This window comes from Capra hircus, chromosome 13 (assembly GCF_001704415.2).
Source record: "Capra hircus breed San Clemente chromosome 13, ASM170441v1, whole genome shotgun sequence".
NCBI classification, from domain to species: domain Eukaryota; kingdom Metazoa; phylum Chordata; class Mammalia; order Artiodactyla; family Bovidae; genus Capra; species Capra hircus.
The window spans coordinates 15,306,029-15,332,861 of NC_030820.1; the positions used below are offsets into that span (position 1 = coordinate 15,306,029).

General features: G+C 45.5%; 1 protein-coding gene across 27 annotated transcripts in view; it reads left to right on the forward strand.

Annotated features, from left to right (window-relative positions):
- Nucleotides 1–26,833, forward strand: part of CELF2 (CUGBP, Elav-like family member 2) — a 554,598-nt gene that overhangs the window by 371,050 nt on the left and 156,715 nt on the right. For 22 of the 27 annotated variants that reach the window (XM_018056980.1, XM_018056981.1, XM_018056983.1 and 19 more), the window contains one exon: nt 20,138–20,334. In XM_018056980.1, the coding sequence (XP_017912469.1) occupies nt 20,138–20,334 (197 nt within the window). Of the gene's footprint in view, nt 1–10,761; nt 11,133–19,419; nt 19,966–20,137; nt 20,335–26,833 lie in introns of those variants that run through there. The other 5 variants (XM_018056989.1, XM_018056994.1, XM_018056991.1 and 2 more) reach the window with 4 other exon arrangements.

The window sequence follows — 26,833 nt, forward strand, 5'->3', positions numbered from 1 at the left end:
ATTGGAGTGAGTAGTCATTCCCTCCTCCAGGGGATCTTCCCAGCCCAGGGATCAAACCCAGGTCTCCTGCATTGCAGGCAGATTCTTTACCACTGGGCCACCAGGGAAGCCCCTAGCTTCAGAGTTAAAAGTAATTAAGAACCAGTGCTACTTCCCTCCTTTTTTGTTACTTTTAATACGATGGGCCCCAAGAGCTTCTGTAGTCATTAAAAAATAAGATGCTTGTGCAGAACTTGTCCTCATAAGCCTTTTTTGAGCATGGCCCCGCGCATACAAACCAGGATGTCTTTGTTAATTAAGTAGGGTGAGCCTATTAGAACAATTGAGCTCAGTGTTTTGTAATCACATGGCAAGAGATGTGAGTGAGTGCTTTTCTCTTGCACTTCTCTTAAGAGTGTAGACTCTTAAGTTATAGAAACATATATAATCACTGTTTGCTGGTTTTATTAGGAGGAGGCGGCTCTAATTGTCCTTGTCTCCAAGGAGGAGAATGGAGAGTTCATTCTGCATCACTTGAAAAAAAATTTTTTTGAACATGTGACCACAGTTTGTCAAACTGCCATGCAGAACCATGTCCAGGTATCACAAGTGGGGAGGCATCCTTCCTGCAGCTGGGGAGGTGGTTGTATTTACAACCAAGAGGTTGCTTTTCCCATCAAGAGTCACACATCAGAAGGACAATGGGCCTGACGTTGTTCGAAATAGTATGCCGATGTTAGATTCAGATGAATTTTACATTAAAGGGGGACAAGAGCTTAGCACCACCAGAGCTGCCAGAAAAACACCTGTTCTTGTTTATTTGCATAAATTAAGTAGGTGTGCGCCTGGAACTGGTGTTTGGTTTATTGAGGGGCTCTGTGCTTTTCCTAAGTATGCACTGTGATCCCTTGTCTTAAAACTAACAGAGTGAAAGGTATCACCAGGTCAATATTTTTTAGTAACTAAGATCGATGCTTTATTCAGATTTTGCCAAAGGTGGTCCTGAAACTCATGCACACAGCATAGAACAGATGGAATGGCTTTTGCTGACTGGTTAGAATAGGCAAAGTATACATTTTAAAGGTGATTTTTGCCCTATCTGCTGCTTTGTCCTGTCTTTAACCAACCGGAATATAGGGCTGTGAATAATTAAATCCAAGACTCAGCAGAAGAGACCTGTGTGGATCTTCATAAGAGTCAAGGATGGTTGATACTTGTCCCATTGGCAAAACAATACACCTTTGGTATCTTGGGTCAGAAGAACGTGGTGTCCTTTCTCATTTCTGAGATGCTTGGCTTCTTAGAATGGCCATCTTTATTTAAATTAAGGACCCATTTAGAGTAGTCTTAATAATGTATGGTTTCATACATAAGTGATTCCATAATTTATTTCACCATTATTCTCTGTCAGGGTTTTGAATGTTATTGTTAATTAAGAAGAGGAAAAAAGGCATTTTCTCCCTTCAGCCAGTGAAGCCAGTTGCCCTCATCGTTAGCAATTGTTGTCTGAAAAACAACCCCCTAAACAGCTCTAGTACCCTGTCAATAATGACCAGTTAGTGAGTTAAAAACTGACTTAGTAAATCTCATCATTCTAGGTTCACAGGTGAGCTGACCCCTACCTGGAACCCATTTATCCTGAGTGACCCATTGACCAGAGGGAATCTTCTACACATTTCCAGTCCCTCCCACCCACATCTAAATTATTAAGCTGCATATTCAGGAGATGCCCTGAATCAGCTATCAGCTGGTACAGTTTGACTTTCCTACACAGCTCAACCCACAGATCTTGAGGTTTTAGAGGATCTAGGTGAAAATCCCCCTGAACAAGTCCTTTCTGTAAACACAATACACATGAAGATGAGCCTGGTGGCCAGAGGAGGTGGGATTTCCAGATACAGTGTCTGAAATGAACACGGAGGCTTTGCACATTCTGAATGTAGCTCTGGGACACCTCTGGCATTCCTGTTATTCCTGGCTCTTTCCATGCCCTGCACTCACAGTCCTTGTGTGCAGAGGTGGAATGTTGCCAAGCTGTTGCCATGATGCTTTGGGTTGCTGATGAAACCTCAGTGTGGAAGCCTCAAAAACAGGCTAATGTGAGATCATATGTAGAGTTGTAGGTACATAGTTAGGACCTTTCCTCATCATCTTGGCCCCCCCCACCAGCACAACCGTGTGAATATCCTCCATCCTAAGGTATTTATTCACTCAGGTGTATACTCTCTGGTCAGCTGATTTCCAAAACGGTGATTGCCTTTCTGCCATTCAATATATTCATAATATTATGGACACACAAAGCCTTATATAGTTCTATTTCCCAGGGGAAGTGTGGTTTCCAGAATTGATACCATATGATTCAGGGAGGAGAGCTGAAATTGTTTTCAGAGTCATTTGGGTGGTGGTTTTCCATGTTTCTGTATCTTTTTGCACTTGATGTGTTTTGGGGTTTCAGTATCCATAGTGTTTCTGTTTTATTGTCAGTTTCACTAACATAAGAAACAGATCTTTCCAAATAGTTGTGCTTTCCCTCAATCCATCTTCAAGAAACAAACCAACCCACAGATCGTGGTTTTGGAAGTGAACGTGGAGCTGAAAGCAGGGTCCTAGGTGTCATGCCGTCCGTGGTGGTCACCTTCATTGCTGTGGCCCAAGTCCTAACTCCGTGCATGTTTCCAGCATAGTCACTGTGTCCATTGTCATATGAACGTGAACCCTGTCCACCCACGTCATGCCGTCCGTGGTGGTCACCTTCATTGCTGTGGCCCGGGTCCTAACTGCGTGCGTGTTTCCAGCATAGTCACTGTGTCCATTGTCATATGAACGTGAACCCTGTCCACCCACGTCCTAGAGGGACTTACTGTCCATTCTGCATTATTGGAAAGGCTTCTTTCATGGTTATATTTTGATGACTCCACTGATAGGGAATTCCTCTTCACTTTATTGGATTTGATTGCCCTTATGTCATTGTCTATTAAAAAATACAACCCTAGAATCTAAACGATACTTGTAACACCTTTCCAATCATGGTCAGCTTCAGATCAGTTAAAGCTGAGCTGCCAAAATGTAGTGAAACCTGTTAACATTCAACAAGAAGAAGAAATCAAAACAAAAAGCTCCATAGCGATTTGTTTTCGAATTTCAATTTTGAAGTCACTTTTAAAGCTGTGCCACACTCGAATTATCATCTCCTATTCATTTCCCGCATGTATAACCTCCTCCTCCTCGAGGAGTCTATTTAGCAAATATTGTCAATTCCGGGAAATTATGATTGTAATTTTGGTTGCCCCAGTTTAGAGCTGTCATTTTAAAATTGAAGAACTATTGTAATAAGCCTCGCATTGTTATTAAAGATAACAGTAATTATTTCAGCAATTAAAAAATACCCACAATAATCATTGTTGTTGTTCAGTCACTCAGTCATGTCCAACTCTTTGCAACCCCATGGACCCAGCACACTAGGCTTCCCTGTCCTTCACCATCTCCCAGAGCTTGCTCAAAGTCATGTCCATTGCGGGTGACTTTTCAACTTCTCTGTTTGACTCCCCAGGACTTTGCAAGAGCGATGCGAAGTGTTGAAAAGTTTTAACAATGGAAAGAGTAAATGAAGAGCCCTGATCATGAACCCTAACAGGATGAGAATATTTTAACTGATGAGAAAAAGGCATGCTGTTTGTAATTTCTGTTTCCATGACCACAGATGTTTCTTCACCCAGTTCTTAGTAACATAGTATTGTGCTTGATTTACAACCAAAACGTTTCAACCTCAAGTCCCAGGATCCACATTGAGTTATTAAATTTAAACCTCATGACTCTGCTTTGGCTTATTAAGGTATCCTATTGCTCGTGTCTTGGGCATTGTGTGCTCTTGAATGGTTTTTTCCTTTCATGTCTTTTGCGTGGGTGGGACAGCAGGAAGAGAAGCCAGGAGAAGGAGCGTCCGTCGTAGTAATATAGACTTCTGCTGCTGCAGTTGATGGGTTTTGGCTTGTTTTGCATCGTTACTGTGCCTTGAGGTAAGGATGCTTTAATTCCTTGCAGTGGAGTGAGGTCGAGGGGCTTCCAGGCTCTGGAATCCTCCATCAGGTTTATCATTCCTGCAGATTTCCGTTCCATATGCCCAGGGGACAGTGTATGGCCATGAGCCATCGTGTGGGAACCCTGGCTCTGAGAACCAGCTTGGCTGCAGGAGAGCTGGAAGATCTCGTGAGCTAAAGCCTTCACCGAAAGGAGGCCTGAGGCTGTGTCTTCTGGACCAGACCCTAATTGGAATCCCTGGTTCTTCACGTCCTCATGATGAATTCATTCAGGGAAGAAGGCTCTTAGGGAAATCCGCGTCGCCTCTCTCGTCCAAACCAGAGCATCTGGCTTCAGCCGTTTGTGGCTCTGCCTTGCTGGACCTTGCAGAAATGGGAGAGGCGCCCTTCCCTTGCAGTGGGGGGCAGCCCTGGCGCATTTGGCACCAGCCATATGGAGTTACGAGAGAGCTTTCCAAAGAGAAAAAAGAAACCTTTTATGGGGAAGCAAGAACTTGTAGCTTCTTCAAAAGCTGCACTGAAAGTTGCTACCCTAGCACCATGGTCCAGTAAAAGCCTTGAGCTTGGGTTTGACCCCATTAACTTTCCTCCTGAAGAGTGAAGCCAGGGGAGGGAGAGGAGTTTTGAGTGCTTAAGGAGTGTGCTATGTGCTGAATGTTTCTTCACCAAAATTCATACGTTGAAACCTGTGGTCCAGGATGATGATATTAAAAAGTAGATGTGGCCTTTGGGGGTGATGAGGTCCTGAGGGTGGGTCCCCCATGATGAGATTAGTGCCCTTATAGGGTAGACCCCAGGGAGCTCCCTGGCCCCTTTCTTCAGGTAGGGACACTGGGAAAAGTTGGCCGTCTAGGAACTAGAAAGCCAGCTCTGAGACTCCGAATCTGCCACTACTTTGGTCTTGGACTTCCAGAGCTGTGAAATAGCATCTCTTATTTTATAAACCATTCAATTCATGGCATTTTTGTTATAGTAATCCAGACAATACTTTCGCCACATGATACGAAGAGCCAACTCATTGGAAAAGACCCTGATGCTGGGAAAGATTGAAGGCAGGAGGAAAAGGGGACAACAGAGGATGAGATGGTTGGATGGCATCACTGGCTCAACAGACATGAATTTGAGCAAACTCCAGGAAACAGTGAAGGATAGGGAAGCTTGACATCCTGCAGTCCCTGGGGTCGCTAAGAGTTGGGCACAACTTAGAAACTGAACAACAGCAACAATCCAGACGAAGACAGGGTGTGTAGAAGAGGATTTGAGCAGCCAGCTGTTCCTAGTGCAGAGGTGTAGCAGAAAGAATTGCCTTGCCCCAGAAAAGCATGGTTATGTAGTCAGCTTCAAAAAGGACCAAAGTTTGGACAGAAAAGATCATTGTGACACTTGATTCAAGACCTTGGGGGTGCAGAGCATGGGAGAAGACCTTGGGTATTCAGTTGTACGAGCTTTAGTGAGAAATGTGAAGGCAGAGACTGTCTTACTCATCACTGTATACTGAGCACAGTGTCTGGCACTCAATAAATAGTGGTTAAATAAGTGAATAGAAAATATGGCAGAAGGAGTGAAATAATAGTGGGTACTGGGGCAGGGATCATTCAGAGAGTGTGAGCTGTGAAGAAGTGTGTATGATGCAGGTCTCTCTCATGTCTTCCTGTAAAGACTTTGATTTGCAAAATTGTCAACCTTTTAACTTTTCAAGGTCTTTAAGGATGTCCATGGAGGAGACATAAAACTTTTGTTCTGTTCTTAAATCAGCTTTTCCAAATAAAAGGAAACGTATTTTTCTTTCCATTTCTTTTCCTGGTGGTGGTGGTTCAGTTGCTAAGTCGTGTCCAACTCTTTGTGACTCCATGGACTGCAGCATGCCAGATTGCTCTGCCCTTCCCTGTCTTCCGGACTTTGCTAAGATTCATGTCCATTAAGTTGGTGACGCCATTCAACCATCTCATCCTCTGTCACCCCCTTTTCCTCCTGCCCTCAATCTTTCCCAGCATCACAGTCTTTTCCAGTGTGTTGACTCTTCACATCAGGTGGCCAAAGTATTGAAGCTTCAGCATCAGTCCTTCCAGTGAATATTCAGGTTTGACTTCCTTTGGGAATGACTGGTTTGATCTCTTTGCAGTCCAAGAGACTCTCAAGAGTCTTCTCCAACTCCACAGTACAAAAGCATCAACTCTTTGGCGCTCAACCTTCTTTATGGTCCACTCTCACCTCTGTACATGACTCCTGGGAAAACCATAGCTTTGACTATATGGACCTTTGTTGGCAAAGTGATGTCTCTGCTTTTTAATGCACTTTGTAGCCTTGTCATAGCTTTCCTTCCAGGGAGCAAGCGTCTTTTAATTTCATGGCTGCAGTCATCATCTGCAGTTGATTTTGGAGCCCTAGAAAAGAAAATCTGTCACTGTTTCCCTATTTTCCCACCTATGAGGTAATGGGATCAGATGTCACGATCTTAGTTTTCTTCATGTTAAGTTTGAAGCCAGCTTTGTCACTCTCCTCTTTCACCCTCATCGAGAGGCTCTTTAGTTCCTGTTGGCTTTCTGCCATTCGAGTCTTAGCCTTAAACCGCGCTGCTCTTTGCCATTGCACTGTATCAGCTTGTGTTTTCAGAATGCATCCAATTTACATAAATCCACAGTTGTCGTTTTTTTTTTTTCAGTTTGACATACTTCCTCGTAAATTTTCAGGTGGTACATGTTTGGCTGTAGACTAGTCAAGGATGGTTCTGAATCCTGAATTCTAGTAATCCAGTTATAGTTTTTCAGCAACCTAGAGTCGGGGGTGGGAGGCCTGCCTTCTGTCCTGTCACCATGAGGTTGGATGTAGCATTTATATCTCTGGAGCCTGTGTCTTTCACAGTCAGACTTAGTGAGTTGAGCTGTTAGCTTCCAAAAACAAAAGGGATTGCTTTAACCATATTATAAGAAGAAATTCTCTCCACTGCTGGATGAAATAAGGTATTTTTGAATGTCAGCTAAAGCATCATTGCGGGCTGTGACTGGTACCTCATTTTCCCCAAAAAGCAGTGCTTACTTTATCTTTTTTATTCTTGTTCACCTTGACCCACCAAACTTAAGTCACTCCAGAGGGGTCTCTCCCCACTCTCTCTTAAATGTAGATAAATCGATATTTAATTTTTAATATTCTTTCCCAGGTTTTCTGACAGGTTGTACATATGCTATAGAAATAAGCTTATTATTTGAAGCGCTGAGCTGCTCGTCACCAAAGCTTCATTAACACCGTTATCACCGCCTGACATTTATCTTATAATTTTCTGGAGCTAACTGTTGTGTCTCCATGGAAACCCAAATTGCAATTGAAACAAGTGTGATAATAAAGGCATCCGCCAAGATTGACAGGGAGCAGAGCCTGGTTACGTCTGTTGATGGTTCCTTCCTACACCTCAAGATAGAGATTCTGTGCGCAGGGGCATTGAGAATTCACTCCCACATCCTATGTCCACCCTGACTGTGAATAGACGGCAAGTTCTACTGTGACCTCCCTGGTTCTCATGTTAGTAAGTAGGTCGCTCATTTTGACTGTCATCCTCATGAGGCGTTACAAATAATGGATATAAAACTGACGGTGTTCCTCTTTGAAATCGAAGAGGAAATTCTTGCTGGATGCTTTTGTCTCTGAAATGTTGGCCGGGCCTTCTCTCAGCAACTTGCAGTACCCAAATGGGTCGCTTTCTGGGAAAGGGGAGCAACTACAGCCTTAGGTCATATGTTCCCCCTCAATACTGAAGAGCCTGTGCTCTTTTCAGTTCACGACCTCCCATCAGTTTGGTTGGTGCCTCAAAGCAAGGCGTCATGGAACTGGAGTGGGTCCAGAGTGAATTAATCTGAAATTAATTTGATTCTGAAAGACTCCATCTGGCTGTGTTTGGGAAAGGCAGTTAGACAGATATATAAACAAATGATCATCTGTATTCATTGTGCCAGATGTAGTGTCAAAAAATGAAGAAATGGCTTTAAAAAAATCAACGATGGGGAATTTTGATATGATGATATTCAGCCTCTGGAATAACAGCTTTTATAATTTTGCACATAATCCTATTTCTATTCTTATTTGTTTAGAGGGTTAGAGCTGATGGTTTTTTTTTTTTTTTAAGAAAAAGGCAAATTAAATGTCAAAGCCTATTTTAATTGGTGATTTAAGATGATAAATGGAATTTATGACATGTGGAGAGAGAAAGAGAAGACCTATAGATTTCCAAATCAGAATGTGGTGTTTGGTATTGATTTCATCTTAGATGTGATTTAGGGTTTTAAAAGCTAGCAAAGTAGAATGTCATTTGGACTTTGTCTTTTGAAATGGAGTTTTGCAGCATGATACGCCAACATGTTTGTCTCATAGGGAGCCGTACGCAAAGAGCTGACATGCGTACAATTCTGGAGGTCGTCTTCGAGTAATTACACAAACTTGGCAACGTTCTTTTCCATTGCTTTAAGCAGATTATCAGAGAGGCAAGTATTTTGGATCAGTCTCTAGGAGTTTTGTGCGATCCCTCTAAAACCTCTCATCGCCTTTTCTTATGTTGGGACGGAAAGATGCCAGAAAATTCATGGTTAGTCTCGCGAATGGTGTCACAGCCCTCTCTCGTATGGGCCCTCTTTTCCGATTCTCAGACCTCAAACATCATGTTTTGTGATTATCTTAAAGAGAAACAGTTAAAGTTGGCTGCTTGGTTAGGGAACAAACAATTTACTTTGGAGAAACCACCTCCCACAAGGGAAACACCTCATCTTTGCTTCAGTCCCCACCCACCCACGATTCTCTCACTTCTCCCAGCCAAAAAGGCAGGTAAAAAATTGAGCAGAAAATGTAAAGTTAAGAGCCAAAGCGTCTCAGCAAAATAGGTTGCTGCATGTGACGACCACAAATTAGGTGGTCCACAGATCTTGACTTCTGATGCTCACAGCCTTGTTAAAACGAGGAAGTAAAATCTCAGTTTCCCAGAGCCCCCCAGGGAGGGAGTCAGTCTGATCAGCTGAGTTTGTAGCTGAGTCTGTAGCTGAGTTGAAAGCTTACCCTTGAGGGCAGTAATTGTCTTTGTTGTCTTATTTGTGAAGGAATTCTTCTTAACAATAAATTATATATTTTCTTGCATTCTCAAAGAAAATTTATTGAGCATAAGGTGACCCTTTAGAAGAGACAAGGATAGTCATTATGCAGATTAATTATTCTTCTGGGCAGCTGTCCTTGGGAACTCCTGGAGAATGGAAGTCAGCCCAGCTATCTACCAACATAAAACAGGAAATCTTTGAAGAATGGATTGGGAAGCTCCTCAGAGAGCTTAAGGGGCACAGGCATCAGGTTGGAAACTTTGTGAAATATGTTTTTGACTGCTCTGATGTTCTTTGTTTAAAAAAAAAAAAAAAAAAAAAAAACCCTTGTATTTTCCTTTGTGTGCCGCACAACTTGTGGACTCTTAGTTTTCCCGGCTAGGGCTCGAACCCAAGCATTGGAAGCATGAAGTCTGCCAGGGAAGTCCTGATGTCCTGGGGTTGGTTGGTTTGTGTTTTTCGGTATTCTGTGTTTGACATTTCACAAATAGGTGAGTTGAAGGCATTATCAAAAAGAAAGAACTACATCTGAACCTCATAAATGGCAAATGCTCAGGAATACACAAATGGATTCTGTTTCCCGATCTAAACCACAGTCATTAGTGTGACGTAATTAGTTCTTATTAACCGTCAGCTTTTGATTTTCCAGATCAGTGGCAGGAAAAGCAGCATTGCTGATCTCCGTGTTTATCCTCCAGCTTCTACTGCTGGCTGCATCCCTGAGGCAGGCATTCAGGACTTAAGTTGTATTCCTTGATCACACATCGTTTATGACCAAGGAAGGTAGTCCAGAATTAAAGATTTTAAAATTTAAAAAAAATAAAAAATTAAAAAAAAAAAAAAAGAAGCAGGTTGAGGAAAGAGCAGCCTGAGATTAAATTTTGCCATTGATAAATGGTGAAATGAATAATGAATGGACAGATGATCAATATTTAACGGAAGGACAGATAGAGTTCTGAGTGCCAGGCAAACTCAAAGGTCAGTGAAATCTTTGTGCTTTAGTCCAGAGTGGGAGAGCCCCCTGAACAGTTTTGAAATGATTCTATCATCAGAGTAGTCAGAATTAGGTCAGTGGCTGCGCCAGGACAAGTGGGCCTACTGGGCATTTCGGGGAAAACAGGCCTGACTTGTAACTCATCGGTAATAGGTGTAGTGACCCCCAGATTCGGTACAGCAGTTCCAGATGGGGTAACTTGGTTCTTTACGATTGTGGTGATGAATTGTGTAGTGTGTGACAACTTTTAAGACTTCTCGCTGTGTTGGATCTGTTCATTCAAAAGACACCCCTTGTACTGAAACTGAACGCAGGGCTCTGTGCTGGCCTTCTCTGAGCACTTTTATTTAGAGCTGCTCCCTGGCACCCAGCCCCTCTCCATCTCCCTTCCCTGCTTTATCTTTTCTCCACTGAAATGCTTGCTTACAAGATTTGCTTAGTTAGCTTGTTTTACGCCCTGCTGTTGACTAGAAGCTCCATAAAGGCAGTTGTACCTGATCTGATTCACTGTTTTATCCCTTGCACGTTGAATAAGGCCTGAATAGCAGGCCACCTCAGGGTTATATTGAGGGAATGATTAAGACATCCGTCTCCTCAGGCGTCCCGCAGTCTCACTGTGTGCCTGACTGGGGGCTCAGTTAACGATGGTTTCCATGGGTTGGACAGTCAGAGAATGGGCAGGTTCGGGCTAGCGGTTGCCCTGTGTCACATGCATGTTCCAAGACGTATTCCTGGTCTCAGATTTGGGGTGGGGCAGGGGGCAGATTGAGGCAGTAAGAAAACAGGGAAGTTGAATGTGAAACCCAGCTGGACGAAGGGAAGACGGGAAGAGGTTATTTGTAGAGGCGCTGAGCTGGAGGTAGTGCCAGCCCTTCTGCTGTCTGTCTCTAGAGAGGGTCAGATGGGAGGGTTGAACGGACGAGCCCAGGGGGAGTGATAGTGAGTGACAGGCCGGCTGGTGGGGTGACCCCAGAGGAGCTAGGCCAGAGTGAAGAGTGGCGCTGGAAGGGCCTCATGGACAGAACAGCCTCCCGGTTCCTTGGAGCAGAGGTGAGACCCTGGGCCGTCCCCATGGTGTGGGTCAGCAGAGCAGATGATGGCCATCCAGTTGTGGGTCCGTGTGACACTGACTCCAGGCTTCAGTCCCTCATCTCAGATGCAAGGGGAGGGGAGGAGGGACCCTGAGCCACGTTCTCTCCAGGCCCAGCTTCCTTGCTGCAGTGGTTTTCTTTCCGTCTCATTGCCAACTCAGGGAGCAGTACAGATTGTCACCCTGTGGCTCTCGTTATTGCAGACTCCCCTGGCAAACTGGACCACGAGGATGGAATGGGGTCACATTGCTGAACGCCAGGTCCCATGGCCAGATGAGTCCCTGTGGCTGGCTGACCATGAGCCCTTATGTACCCTCTCCTCTGGGCCTCAGGCTCTGTGGTTTGGTTCTGTATTGTACATATGGCTGGTTCTTCTCAGTGGCTGCTGGTGGCTTAAAGGCATAAGGTACACGTTTCCGTTCTCTCTCCTTCAGACCCAGCACCATTCCTGACCTACACGGCACCTGTGTACGTCAACACCTATGTAATAAAAGGAAAGAAAAGGGCCTTGTGGGTGAATAACTCTCAGGGGAGGGGAAGGGGGCAAAATCCCACCAAAGTGAACCCTCCACTTCTACCATCAGTATTTCTTCAGTAGATGGAGGGTGTTGTAAACCTGACCTGATTGCATTCTCTCTCACACACAAGTCAGTCGAGGCGAAATATTGTAGCCAGTGGTGGAAGCAGGAGTTATTTGCCTTGGAAAGCACAGTCGCTGGATCCCAGCTACAGGTACCAGGCACTGGGTCTGTTCTGTGTTATCACTCTCAACATAATACATCCCGTGTCTTCATCATTTGCTGCCAGAATGTGAATATGGGAGGCATTTTAGGTAAGAATCAAGCTTGGACTTCCCTGGTGGCTCAGACAGGAAAGTGTCTGTCTACAGTGCGGGAGACCTGGGTTCGATCTCTGGGTTGGGACGATCTCCTGGAGAAGGAAATGGCAATCCACTCCAGTACTATTGCCTGGAAAATCCCATGAACAGAGGAGCCTGGTAAGCTACAGTCCATGGAGTCGCAAAGAGTCAGACACGACTGAGCAACTTCCATTTCACTTTCCTTTCCCTTTTAGGTAAGAATCAGTGTTCACTTTGGGAAGTTCAGACCATTATTGAGTTGTCCCCCGCCTCTTGTCTTCACTTCATAATGATTCATATTTCAGTTGATTGACGTGGGGCCAAGCCAATGTCTTCTCCATCATGCAGAAGAGCCACTTGCAAGAAGTTGCCCGTGCCCACAGGTGGCTTCCTCAGCATTTAGCCATGGGCAGGTGAATCAGCCTGGAAGGTGTGCCCAAGCCAGCACACCCCCGCCCTCGCCTCTGTTGGCTTCTCTGGAACATTGGCCCCGCCCCTGGAGGGGGAGGATTAATTAATGTGAGCTCCAGCCGCACCTGGGAAAGGTGAAGCCCGATATAAATCTGCGTGATGATTATTTCCCTGTTGCCATTTCTAAAGGTTCATCTACAAACTCTCCTAAAGGAATGCCTTCTGCTCTGCAGTCCACAGAACTCTTTCTGATAAATCCATGAGGAAAGTCAGCTCCCTGGGCCAGGGCGGTCCAGAGCTGATACCCGACTGCCTTCCCAGCGAGGGCGGTCGTGTGTTCAGACTCCAGGGACCCCCTGGATGTCGCCACGTTTGCTTCTTTGTGGGGCTTTTCCAGCTTTCTGCTTCTTGCCCGCAGTCCAGTTGAGATAAGCTAGTGAGGTCTCCCTTTTCCTTGCTGAGTCCATACGCCCGTGTTGTGCAGTTTTCTGCTGGCATGGTTTCCTGCCGGTCAGGGTTGCACTTCATCCTGGTAACTGAATGTACAGCTTTCAGACCTGCGTCCACATGTAGTCCTGCGCTGACTCCAGCCGTCCGGTGGAACACCCGTCACAAGTGCCTGCTTTCCCTGTGAATGAAATCGGTGTCCTGTCCACTCTTAATAAATTCTGTTTCTTTTCACATTTTGTCAAAGCCCAGGGGTGAACATTGTACATGTGGTTATACTTGTAGGAAACTTAGACTTTTCTTCAGAGGAGCACAGACTGATTTATTTACAATTTGGAGAAAGGCCTTGCCGTCTTCAATGATGCTGGGTATTATTGGATCCATTTGATTTTCTGTAAGTTCGCCAATCCTGTTTGCAGAAGTCTCACCTCCAAGACTGAGGGCCCCGTCCTGTTACTGGTGAAGCCGATGTGGGGCCCCATTCTGTAACTGGTGAACAGGAGACTCACAGAGCTTCAGCTGCACATGAGAAATGATACCAGTCCCTTCCAAGTAAATATGGGAATGGTCTTGGTTTCATTGTCCGATGCTGAGAAAACTGATACCCGGAGAGTTTTATTAGGTCTACCAGAATCTTCCAGCCATCCAGCATCTCCCTGACTGAGATGCAGCTGTGTCGGTCCACTGGCAGAGGTGCTCTGTTGAAAGGCAGTCACAGAAGATGGAGGTGTTCTTCATGGCAACCCCAAAGTGGTGTGTTTTCAAAGGGAGCTGCAGTTCCCAGAACTCAAGGCTGGGTGACGACTGATGCCTCTTCCTAAATGGAGAGGTTAGGTTTAGAGCAGAGGGTTACGGCACTGTTGCAAGACCAGTCTCTGATACGTTCCCCTAGAGAGTGGCATGAGAAAGAACTGATGATGTGCCCCGCGCACCATGTTGCCAGTCCATCAGGGAGAGAATTCTGCTCTTAAATAATACGCCACAGCAACAGGGGCAGTGTAGAAGGCTGTTAACGTGGCTGAGTCTCACGCTATCCCGTTGCCCACCAGAAAGCCCCAGGCCCATTTCAACCTCTTCCTGCTTGTGCCGCACACAGCTCAGCCCTGGGCAGTTCGCTGCAGTCACCATACAAAGCCTGTTTCTTCGTGGGCTATCACCTAAGTATGCTGCTGCTGCTGCTGCTAAGTCCCTTCAGTCGTGTGCGACTCCATAGACAGCAGCCCACCAGGCTCCCCCATCCCTGGGATTCTCTAGGCAAGAATACTTGCCATTTCCTTCTCCAATGCGTGAAAGTGAAAAGTCAAGTGAGGTCGCTCAGTCGTAAGTATGAGGATATTAAAAAGTGGTCCCTCGGCCCTTTAAAGGAGCAGCCTGTCCGCTGACTGCAAAGGATGGGGCTGCAGCTGGGACGCCAAGCAGACCTGGCACAAGTTGAGAGGAAAGGATGCTCCGGGGGCGGCCCCGAGCCACCAGCCTCTCAGACGCTTGCAGAGTCAGAGAAGCAAAGAGCCATATGGGGACCGTGGTGTCTCTCTGTTTTACACATAAGGAAACTGAGTGGTTGCTCGATCACCTTGAGATCTCACCATTAATTTAATGCTGAGCCAAGACAAGAACCCAGGCTGGCCAGTCCACTGCCAACTGACTTAATAACTTCCGGGTGACTCAAGCATTGGTGTCATAGTCCTGGCCCCTCATTTCTGTTTACCCAAAACTACTTCCTGATGCAATGTTTTGGTGAATCTCAACTCTTTATTTGTCTTTAAAAAATAAACCACTTAACATTTACATTTAGATCTTGAAGTTCATTAAAGTAAAATTTTGAAATTCGTTTTTTCAGCTGCAGTAACTTCAAGTGTGCAGTAGCCACGTGTAACCCATGGTTACCATATTGTGTAGGCTCCATTCCCATCACTGCACACAGTTGGCAGCACTGATACAGGAAGTGCCGAGGAACAAAAGAAAGTAAGATGGATAAAAAAAGTATGGAGCAATAAAACTATTAGTAACTACCAAGGAGATTGGGCTTCGCAGGTGGCTCAGTGGTTCAGAATCTGCCTGCCAAGCAGGAGATGCACGTTCCATCCCTGGGTCGGGAAGATCCCCTGGAGAAGAAAATGGCAACCCACTGCAGTATTTTTGCCTGGGAAATCCCATGGACAGAGGAGCTTGGCGGGCAACGTCCATGGGGGTCACAGAGGAGTTGAACGTGACAGTGACTGAACAACCACCACCAAGGAGATTAGCTAATTTTATCCAAAATTTTTCCAAGACAAGGCGTCTTTCTGTGTTGTTTTCAGGTTGGTATATCTTCTGATGGTGACATTTTATTTCCTTTTTTCAACTTTTATAAAATTATAGCCATTTGGGATTTATCATACCCGTTTTGTAAGTTTGTTATTCTTTCTTCCAGGCAAGAGTACTGGAGTGGGGTGCCATTGCCTTCTCCGTTGTATAGATAAGGGAGATATAATACAGAAAGTTGCCGTCCAAGGAACAAGATAAAGTATCATTTGTTTGCATTCTCCAAAAAGAAGCCTGCATTCCCTGGGCTTCGTAAAAGCTTGCATCCTGGAGTTAATAATAAGAATGCATTAAATCAGTTATTATAATGTCTGTAATATTTTGCTACTTAGAGGAACCTCAGAAGATTTTGCATATCCTCTGTTGATCTAGTTCTCTCTACTTGAAAATAGAGTAGCGAAGTAGGTCAGTGCCAGCACTTACAGCAAAGAGTAAGCACTGTCATTTTTCCCCCCAACATCATCATATTTTCATCTTGGCTCTGAGATCAATATCACCAGTGCCTGCTGGCTTAGTGCTCTCCAACTCGTGGTCCAATTCCATATGGCATCTGGCCTGGAGGAACCTTCTGTGGCTCTTTGCCAAGAGCAAAAGTAGAATTGACACCGAGGATAGTATCGTAGTTTGTAGGTAGCAGAGATGTATGGGCTTGTGTCTCAGGCCTGCCAGTGGCCACTGAATCCACAGGAAACATCACCCTCAAGAAACCCAGTTCACAGACTATTAAGCAGTAACTGTCGGCCTTTGTCACTGTGTCCAGCCTCTGTGTGCTGTGTTCAGATTCTGCAGACGCCTCCTCTTAGGAGTGTGGCACTGAACAGCCACTCTACCTCTGTGCCTCTCAGTGGCTTCATTTCCAAATTGAGGATGATAATTTCATCTTTGTGGAGCTGCTGTGGTGCTCTCGTGTCCTGTACCTCGAAAAGTTGTTTGACAAAGAGTAGGCTGTCAATAAATCTTTGAATCTAATTCCTGCCCTGTGCTGGGGGCTGAAGATCACTAGGGAGGGTGGGAAGCAAGCTAGTCTAATTTCCTAAGTCTGAGATCAGATTGCAATAAATAGAAGGTGTTACTGAGAGTCTTAGTGAGAGTTAGGGTATCTGTTCCCATAATTACCCTTCTTTGTATATCAAATTGATTTCCCTGTGGTCTCTAGCAAGTACCCCGAAAGGTTTAACTGTCACACACATGATTTCTGTCTTCCTTAGAAGTATCAGCACTTATAGCCCCATGAGGACAAAAGAGTCAGTATGTCTTCTACAGAGATGAATGTCAGCCGGGAAGAAAGTTGTAAGTCCAAAGAAGGAGGAGCTCGTGTGTTAGAACTAAGTTACCCAGGCTCCTGATAACATACCATCGGGATCCAGGGCATGGGATTCAGCAACACAGGGGTTATCAATGGGATAGGACCACTGATGCTTCGATCAGGAAGATGTGTCTTTGCTGTGAGTTTGTGTAACAGCTAGATATTGTTGGACTTAGTTAATGGATAGTCATGCTCTTAGCATTTGATGCAGACCTTTGGAACATTTGTTTGCAAAATGGGCAGGTAGTGGGAAGGATTCAGATGTGGAGGAGAGGTGCTCATTCATGGGATCCTGTGGGAGTAGAAAGGGAGGCAGTCTCTGGAGTTGGAGACGCTTTGTATGATTATGGAGAAAGTGCGGGTTGTAACATAGTCTTAATAGACTCTTAAGTTCCATACTTTGCACCCTGATTCTCACACACCAAAAGAGGAAAGATGTGTGTATGTGTGTGTTAGTGCTGCCTTTTATCTGGCACCTAATTCCAGGGAACCGATAGGTCTTGTTCTTAGCTTTGTCTTCTCATAGATTTTTGCACAAGCTGTTTACTCACAGCCCAAAACAGACCTTATACAATACTTGGCCTCATGATGGTTTAGAAATACTCTGTGCTTTGGAGCCCATTGGGCCTGTGTTCAAATTCTACTTCTACAGTGTATAAACTGGTAATCTTAGAAAAGGGAATTATTTCTTAGATATCTGCATCTGAAAAATTTCTCACAGAAATGGTAAAAGGATTAGATAATATATGTAAAGCACCTGGCATGGTATCTGGCCTAGACGGGCTCACTGAAAGATGCCTATTATTATTACTTAGGATATGAACTGTGTTTGAGTCCACACTAGGAAAAACTTTGGATTGAAAAGTAGACTCGTAGTGGTCACTCATTTCTAGTGCTTCACAAGTGCCCAGAAAAGATTAACAGTGGCAACAGCTGACACCATTAGGCACTTTGGACCTGGGGCCACATCCTGTAGTTAGCACATGGCTCAACAGAGGTGAAGTCTGTTTCCATCTTACAGATGAAGAGTCTGAGGCCCAGAGAGGCACAGTTAGGAAATGATAATGCCAGGATTCAAACCTCAAGTGCCAACCCCCGCCTGCATCAGGATATGAGAGGTCTAAAGGCATCTGTGAAGGATGACTGAGGGGCATGAATTTTAAATACGCGCTTACCAACATAAAGACCAAAAGGTGAAGCGTAAGCCCCTCTTCATGGTGTTTCTCCCTGTGCACCCCAGGGAGTGTGTTTTTTTTTTTTTCTTTTTCTTTAGAAAGTAGAAACGGGCCCTTGTTTGGAGACCCATGAAAGAACACTTGCTCTAGAATTCTAAGCTGAGGTATAAGGACCAGTGAGTGTGCTGCCACCTGGTCCATCTGTTGTGCGAGCTCTGTTCAGAGGAGACGCAGGAGCCCCATTTTCTGAACTTCCGTTCTCTGGTAGCTGGGACCTGTGGCAACGCCTTCCTCTTTTCATTCTAGCTGATTGTCAACAGCGGTAACCACAGGCCCTTCCTGTCCCAGAAATAAGTCTTGCCACACTCGCAGCTCTCAGCGAGCTGTGAGCACTGCATTCTGTTCTGCATGGGGCTCTGCCGCCTCCCCCTTGCCGGAGTCAGCCCTGTGGGGTTAAAAAGTGTTTATTGAATTCCCGGAGGGCAATTTGAAAAGCAGTCGAGGTGCATGGGAAGAAGATAAACGCTCCAGCTCTAATATAAACAAGCGTTACAGTACACCTAAATTGTTGAAGGAAGGTTTTGTGCTCAACATTGTATTCAGTAGAACATTTTTTTTTATAACAATAAGGTTGATTAGAGAAAGCTCTGAAAGTGCTTTCAAGTTAGTCTGATTGTTTATCTCAAGGATTAAAGAAAAAAAAAAATAGAGTGGTAAATTGGGGGATAAGGAGAAATAGAAACTGAAGCCAGGACCTAGTTGAAGAGTATTCACCATCTTTTTCCTCTCTGCATTAAACTGAATTCAGAATTTCTCCTTTCCATAAGTTTCACTGCTGCTGTTTGTTAGCCATCAGTGTCTTTTTTTTTCCCCCAAGAGCTCAGGACTAACCTAGTTTTGCAGCAAATTTAAGGTGCTCTGAGGGGTTTTGACTGAAATAAAGAAACCTACTTAAGATCTTTGAAAACCTTCTTGCTGTTACCCTAGGCTACCGTGAAGAGACCATTTTCAGTGAAGCCATAGTCCATGTGGCCATTTCTTGACCTTTTTGCCTCCTGGGCTAGAGGCTGGGGTTGGGGAGCAGTCATGAACATGGCTCTGTAGGTTCTATGTTTGCTGAATTTAAGTGCATTTTATATGTTTTCACAGACTGAGGATTAGCACTGCAAATCAGTGCTGCTCAGGGCATTCAGCCTTGTCACTTGGCAGAGTAGATGGCTTTAGGGTGCATTGGGGGGTGGGGGGAGATGAAAAGAGTGTGTGGCTTTGCTTTATTACTTACTGCAGCTTAAAAGGTGGAGGGAACCAAGCAAATATGAATGCCTTCATCATCCTTTTACCTGTCGGTGACTAGAATTGCAGGTTCTAAACAAGCATTCTCTCTTTCAAATGAGGGTTTTGGAAAACAGCATTAAGGAAGATTGATATGTAAAAGCTTATGGTCTTTGCTCTTTGTATCAGCCCCCAAAATTTATTGAAGCTGGGAGAAGGAAAGGCAGACTTTACTCTTTTCTCTCCCAAACGTGTGATTGTTTAGAACTCAAGTGCAACATCTGGATGTCAGATATACAGAGAGCAATTTATGGAGTGTGAAAGATTTGAAATATTCAGTGTCCTTTAGCAGGAACTCAACTTTCTGGGACTGCTTTTCTTTTCCCCCTCCTATCACAAAGCAGGCAATTCTGAGATCGCCTTTGCCTCTCTGAATTAGAGCCTTTGTGCCCGGGTCCCAGAAACAATGTGCTTTTTAAACGGGAGCCCCCCTCCCCGCCAGGGCCCTTTTCTCCAGCGTGGGCAGCCAATCGGGTGCACCCAGCCGCATTGCTGGAGCACTTTCTCTTCTGAGCAGCAACAACGTACTAATTTGATGCACACATGGATGCCTCGCGCGCTCTGCAAATTCATCACCAGCATCTTGCATTAGTCATCTGACGGACTGCCAAGTGTTTCATTTTCTTTTCATGTGACTTTATTATTACCACCTCTCTCCTGTCTTCCTAAAACCTTCCAAAAGGGGTGGGAGGGGGGTGGTGGGAAAGGCAGCAGAAATCCAGCCTTGCCTTTCTTTCCACATGAGAGCCAGTGTGAGACTGATAACGCTGCGGATGCGTTGATGGCAGCCTCGCGGAGCGAGACCTGCACTTAACTTGCAGCTGCCTCCGAGCCGGGTTTCAAGATGTCCACGCCCCGGGTGACACCCGGTGGGGCGCTGCCCCGGGCTCAGGCGGCGGTGCCGAACAGCAGCCTGCAGTGAGAGCCCGCGCTGCGGCCGCCGAGGAGCAACCTAATGGTGCCTGTGCTTTGTTTTAGTTCATCACATTTCCACGACTCATTAGGCACTTTGCCCCGTGCTCCTCTTCCTCCTCCTTCCGCCTCCCCGTCCCCACCCCACCCCCGATTTTTTGTCTTCCTGTCCCTCGCCCTGCAGCCCTAACTCTGGCTCCCGCTTCCCTTTTTGACAGTAACGGCACAGCCAACAAGATGAACGGCGCTTTGGATCACTCAGACCAACCAGACCCAGATGCCATTAAGATGTTTGTCGGACAGATCCCCCGGTCCTGGTCAGAAAAGGAGCTGAAAGAACTTTTTGAGCCTTACGGAGCCGTCTACCAGATCAACGTCCTCCGGGACCGGAGTCAGAACCCTCCCCAGAGTAAAGGTACAGACAACAGGGCGCCCGAGCGCGGGGTCGGGGGCGTGCAGGCCAGGCCTGCGGGGGGTGGGGGTCCTAGTTATTCGCGGGAAGGGAGGAGGCTGAGAAAGACCCGCCCCGCCGCCCCTGTGCCCCGTGGCCAACGGGGCTCCTCCCAGCGCCCCTGCCTGCCTCCCGGACAGGTGGACCAGCTGGCCTCGGATGCAGGGAGGGAGGAGCAGGGGCGGCCGCGCCTCTCTCCAGGCGCGTGATTCCTCCCTGAGGTCACTTTCTAGGCAGCACAGGCTCTTCTGGGCAGAGTGGCTAGCCTCTCAGAGGAATAGTGTTTCTTAGCCTTGCATTTCAGGAGCTCTTTCTACCCCCCCCCCCCCACTTTTCTGTTACTGCCCATGTAATTACAATTGCATTTCACTTTTCCGTAGCCTGTGGGGATCTTGAAGTACCCTAGAAACAGCAATAAGCACTGGCGTAAGGAATAAAGGGTACACTTCTAGGAGGGACATTAATTCTTGGGGTCTAGATGGAGATCATTAAATGAAGTGTGCCTTTGGGGAGAGGGAAGTAGCACCCTAGTGGCCTGAAATAGTTAGCGCACCTTCAGAAATGCTTGTGGTTTACGCCCTTAGCAGTGGTAAGATTCACGTGTGCAATCTGTAGGCTGTCATTGCCTCCATTTTAAGATGAGGGTGATGGGGAGGGAGGCACCATTCTTAAATAGAGGCTGGAAACGTCTGTCCAGGCTGAAGCTTCTGGATATTGGAGTCACCCATTGTGAGCTCTGTGTAGAAATGAACTTACAGTATCTCCTCTGCTGCTACCATCTGTTCTCTGTCCATGTTTCAACCTCACTTCGATAATTGTTTCTCTCTTTTGGATCTTTTGGTCTTCCTACCCAGGGCTCCTCCATCTCTTTGTGAGTCTCACAGTTGCTGTTTCCCTGCACCTCAGTACTTCTGTCTGGCTTGTTATCTTTTTTCTCTGCTTCCTCTTATAAGAGGTTCTGTAAGCTCAGTGTATGGCTTGTGCACACACTTTAGTTGAACACAGGAACATCAGCCCATTCTCGTCTCTGAGCCTCTTCCTTACTGTCAAGGCAAAGGACTACTAAGTCATTGTTGGAACGCTGACGTTCTGACTCCGAGAACTGTTGGGCCATCTGTCGTTCCCTGTAGTTGCTGAGGTCTGATAGGACTTTTTGGAAATGTTCGAGAAATTTTGAAACCCCTTGTTGTTGCTGTTCAGTCGTTCAGTCATGTCTGACTCTCGTGACCCCGTGGACTACAGCACGCCGCCAGGCTTCCCGTTCATCACCATCTCCCAGAGCTTGCTCAAACTCATGTCCATTGAGTGGGTGATGCCATCCAACCATCTTGTATTCTTTTGCCCCCTTCTCCTCCTGCCTTCAGTCTTTCCCAGCATCAGGGTCTTTTCCAGTGAGTCAGCTCTTTGCATCAGGTGGCCAAAGTAAAACCCCTGGATCATGTCTATTTTATAAAGGTGAACAGGCATGCCTTCAGATTATGTTTATAGGACTCTCCTTTTCTATCTCAAAAACTGTCATGTAACACCAAGAGTGTTTTCAGAAGAATGTATAGAAGAATTTTGTCACCACATACTTGATTGTCCCATAATTTGAAAAATATAAATTAGGTATCTCAAAGTCAAGAAGGTTAAAAATATCACAAATAGGGCATATCCCTAATATTGATCATATTTCTAAACTCTTTACTGACCTATTTCCCAAATGGAGAAGACTAGAATGCATTTTAATATTTTTACAGCATCCAAAGACAGTATAATGAATGGGCTGAAGCTGAGGACTTAGCTAAGAAGGGCCCTCCCACCTTCTGGAATAGCCCCCACAGAAAACTAGGCTGTTGGCAGTAAACAGGTGCTTGGGAGTCAGTAACCACAGTTCATCCTTGACTAGGAAAACATGCCTGCAAATTTCAGTTTATTCAGCATTTTTAAAATGACTTCTGACACAATGAACAAAGCTTTATTGCTACAACACCTAGTTATGTGCATTTTAGCTTTTGATTACACGTGTCCTACTTTAGCCAAGAAGACCTTTCTCTAAGTCAAATAAGTGTCTGTGCCTGGCCTAGTTCTTATACTATTTGCTCTCTTTTCCCCCATGTTCCTCTGAGCAGTATCTTTACCAGGCTATATTTGTAAGTTTATATTTTAACTTCATTCACTCAATCTTATAACTATTAAAATAGTTTGTATCAGCCCACAGTCTTGGAGAGAAAGGGAGACCTGGCAAGGGGACTTACTTTTTTCAGCCCATGCTATGTACCAGGCTCTGTGTTAGGAGCTTTGCATGTATGTGTGTTAGCCTGTCAGTCATGTCTGACTCTTTGTGACCCCATGGACTGTGTAGCCCACCAGGTTTCTCTGTCCATGGAATTCTCCAGGCAAGAATAATGGAGGGCATTGCCATTTCATTCTCCAAGAGCTTTGTATAGTTATCTCATTTAATTCTTACTGGAATCCTGAAAGCAGATGGTCCTAGTCACATTTTACAGATGAGAAAAATGAGGATCATAAAAGCCTAAGAGATGTAGCCTAGTTTACCCAGCTAGTAAGCATCAGAGTAGAAATTTCAGCCCAGTTCATCTGTCTTCACAGGCCACTCCATCTTACTTCTCAATGAGATGAGGCTGCATCCAGCCTTGAAAGTGAAAGTGTGCTAGCCTCTCAGTCATGTCCGACTCTTTGCAACCCCATAGACTATAGCCTGCCAGGCTCCTCTGTCCATGGGATGTCCCAGGCAAGAATACTGGAGTGGGTTGCCATTCCCTTCTCCAGGGGATATTCCTGACCCAGGGATCAAACCTACGTCTCCTGCTTTGCAGGCAGATTCTTTACTGCTTGAGCCACCAGGGAAGCCCTTGGTCGGTTTTATCTCAGGATTGGGTAAGAGGCCCTTTCTCTAAGGGTTCCCCAAGTGAGAGGCAGGAATTTTGCCCTTCAAGAACAGGGTTGATTTTGCTTCTGTCTTTGTCCTTAGTTTTTGTACTCCTGGGTTGAGATTATACATCACTACAACTCATGGCATCATGGGATAGAAGTCACAGCTGAAATCATTCAGGGCTTACCTTTGCAAATATAGGTCAGTTCCCAGTACTGTGAACTCCAGGTCTCACATCAAATATTGCTTGAAGTACATGGGCTGTCAGCCAAAGCTTGGAAGGGTTTTTGTTATACAGACATCTCTGTTGTAACGGTGTTTGTTGTGATGGGATTTGAGCTGTATAATGACATTCCTCTTGGAGGATTACAGCCCTTAGCCGCTTACGCATAGAGATCAACCATCACCACTTTTCCTTACACAGAGACCCAAGTGTGTCATGCGTTACCTTTGTGTTCATAGGTAAAACAATGAGCCCACATTTACACTGGTCCTGACTCTATTAACATAGTAAAATTGTCCAGCTTTCCTGGGGCTGATGTCAGAGCCTCAGAAATTAGAAATTTGGAGGCTTTTCTCTAAACATGGTTTAAATTATCGAAGGCTTTCAGGGTGGCCTTGATGCATTGCATTACTGACATCAGTGGTTCCAAAGAAGGAGACAAAATCAGGCGTTTACCTAATACAGGTGAGTTAGGTTTTTCCTCTCATTTTGTATGTGATGTGCTATTTAATCTTGAGGAATAAAAACTTTTTTCTATCTTTGAAAATATCCTTTAAGGAAACCTAAACTGTTTCTTCTCTTACATAAGTGTATGTGTTCACAGAGCAGCCTCAGCAACTCTGGGGAACCTGGCTCAGTAAACCATCAGACCTCTGAGGTCCTAGGAAGAGCGTGTTTTGTTGAGCAGTTGTTGGTCGAGTAAAGATAGTGAGGAATACTATATAGTAGTTAAGAGATGGCTTTTGACCTCAACAAACCTCAATTCAGTTTCTAGTTCCATCGCTTACTACATGCTGGCCTTGAGCACGTTACTCAATCTCAGCTGACAAGGGAGACAGTGCCCAGTGGGTTGCTGAGATGGAGAAATCACAGGCTTTGCGCAGAACTGGACTGCGGTAGGAGCTCACTATGGTGCTGGTTGTTACGACAGTTATTAGTATCATCACGGTCCCTGAGATCTAATAGGGACAGTGAGGCAAATAAATACACAGGTCGCTCTGATGTAAGAGAATGAGATAAGAATAAAAAGAAAGAGATGAGCATATTTGAACTGTAGGGGTTCAGAGGAGGCATGGATAACTTGCAGCTAAAGAAATGGGACAAAATGGCACCCTTACCAAGTCTTGAAAAAAAACGATAAGATTTGAGTAAGTAAAGACATCACCAACTCAATGGACATGAATTTGAGCAAACTCCGGGAGGGAACAAAGGACAAGGAAGCCTGGTATGCTGTAGTCCATGGGGTCACAAAGAGTGGAACACAACTTAGTGACTGAATAAACAAATAAAGACAATATTGAACATGCAAGTAGATGGGCTGGCCCGATTCTGGTGTGGAGAGGAGAACATGCAGGTTGGGTTCTGGGAACTGTGCCTTCTCCCAGAGTCCAGAGAAAATGTGAAATATAGAAAATGAAGGAAGAGGGGATGATGAGGAGGCTTAGAAATTAAGGCTAGGGTCAGTTGCTAAGAGCTTATATCTCAGGCTAAAATATTTGTGTTTTATTTCTCAGAGAGCCAAGGGACTGGGAAGGTATTTCAGCAACAGGGAGGGTGGCCAGGACCCTGGTAGCCTGTGTCAGGGAGTCCATGGAGCCTAGACAGGACACTGTCATGGCAACGGAGAGGAAGAAACCAAGTCACCTAGATGTGAGCATGTGGGAGGAAGTGGACTTGAGAACCCTTTTGGGGCGGTAACAGTTGGGAGGTTGTGGCCTACCTGGGGAAGGAGTCGGCAGGTGGGAGCTGACAGGGAGCCAGGTGGTCAGTTTAATCTTGATCATATCGAGTCTGAGGTGGCTCAGAAGAGTCGAGCAGAATGTAGGCCAAGGAAAGTGGTCGTATTTGGTGATTGGAGGACCTGGGAGCATTTCAGAAGGATGGAGGAGGTTGGGAGAGGGATCATGTAGGTTTCCGTGTGGGGCTATGAGTGGAGACTACCTTTTCTGGGAGTCAGAGAATGAAAGCAAAAAAAGCTTAGATGCAGCACTATTTTTTTTTTTTTTTTTTTTTTTTGGAGCCAAAGGTAAGAAGATAGAGCGAAAAAAGTTAGTGCAAGGTAGATGGGGCCCAGGGTCCTGGAAGGGATGCAGGGAGTGGCTGAAGAGCACGTGTCAGCAGGTGGAGAGATGCTTTAGTCTAGACAGTGGGGCTGTTGGGACGAAGTAACACCAGAGTGAATTTTGGTCTAGTGGAGGGAGATGAGACTCGGTTCACATGCCCTTGGACTTCTCTAGAGGTAGTACGTTTCTGAGAAGTCTGGGTGGAATCAAAGACTTAAGAAGAGAAGGTGTGAAATAACTGCCTTGGAAAATCCAGTAGGGAAAGAACAAGGGGATTATTTTTTTTTTTAATTTTTTTATTTTAATTGGAAGTTAATTATTTTCAATATTGTGTTGGTTTTGCCATACATCAGCATGAATCCGCCACAAGTATACACGTGTTCCCCATCCTGAACCCCCCTCCCAGATTATTGAACTTGGAGGAGAGTGCGGTCACCCTCAGGTTGTGTCTGTTTACAGCGGGCCCTGCCCATTGTGGTTCTCTGTCCATCAGCGAGTGAGCCCGAGAGATGCGGCTGGAGGTCAGGAAGGGTACTCGTTGTGTCAGGGTATTCACTGACATCTCAGGTGGGGAAGCTGGTGAAAACATAGAGTAGCTCTGGTCTGGGAGAAGGAAGAGCTGGGGAGTGGAGGTGGTGAGTGACATACAGTGGGAGCTTGTGGGAATGGTGTCCAGTGACACCCAACTCAGAACCTGTAAGTGGTACATAAATTTGTGTGCCTTGGACCATCACTCTTGCAGTTGCCATTTTAATCAGAATTACACCCCAGGATCCCAGCACCCTGGAAAAACCTACTCTCTAATGAATGCTAAATTATATTTCTCTGAGCTCCACCAGTTGGGTATTATTATTCTGATTTTACTGGAAGGAACTCTTCAGACTCTGTGCTGAGTGACCAGAATAGTCATTTGATGATTGAGATGGGGAGGCAGAAGCAGGCCCTTGGCCCTGACCAGTGCCTCGCCCATCACAGTTTCACTGTCTCTCTTTGACTTCTCAGCTGAGAGAGAACCAGGAACGGGAAGTGGCCTGCGTTGACTAGTGCTCCGTGGCAGAGGCCTGAAAAACAGAACTTCCTTTTTTCTTGAAATGTGCTCAGGGTTCATGGCGTAACCACCATGCAGCTACAGCCCTTCCAGCACTGCGAGTCCAGGGTGGGTGGAATAAAAGTCACATTCACCGCTGCTCAGGGAAGGGGGATTACCTTTAAGCTTCAAAAGAGCAGCTTTTGCCCTTTCATCTCCTGGTTGGTCAGGCCACAGTTGGAGAGGTGCCAGGGCTCGCTTTGGGTGATTTCATC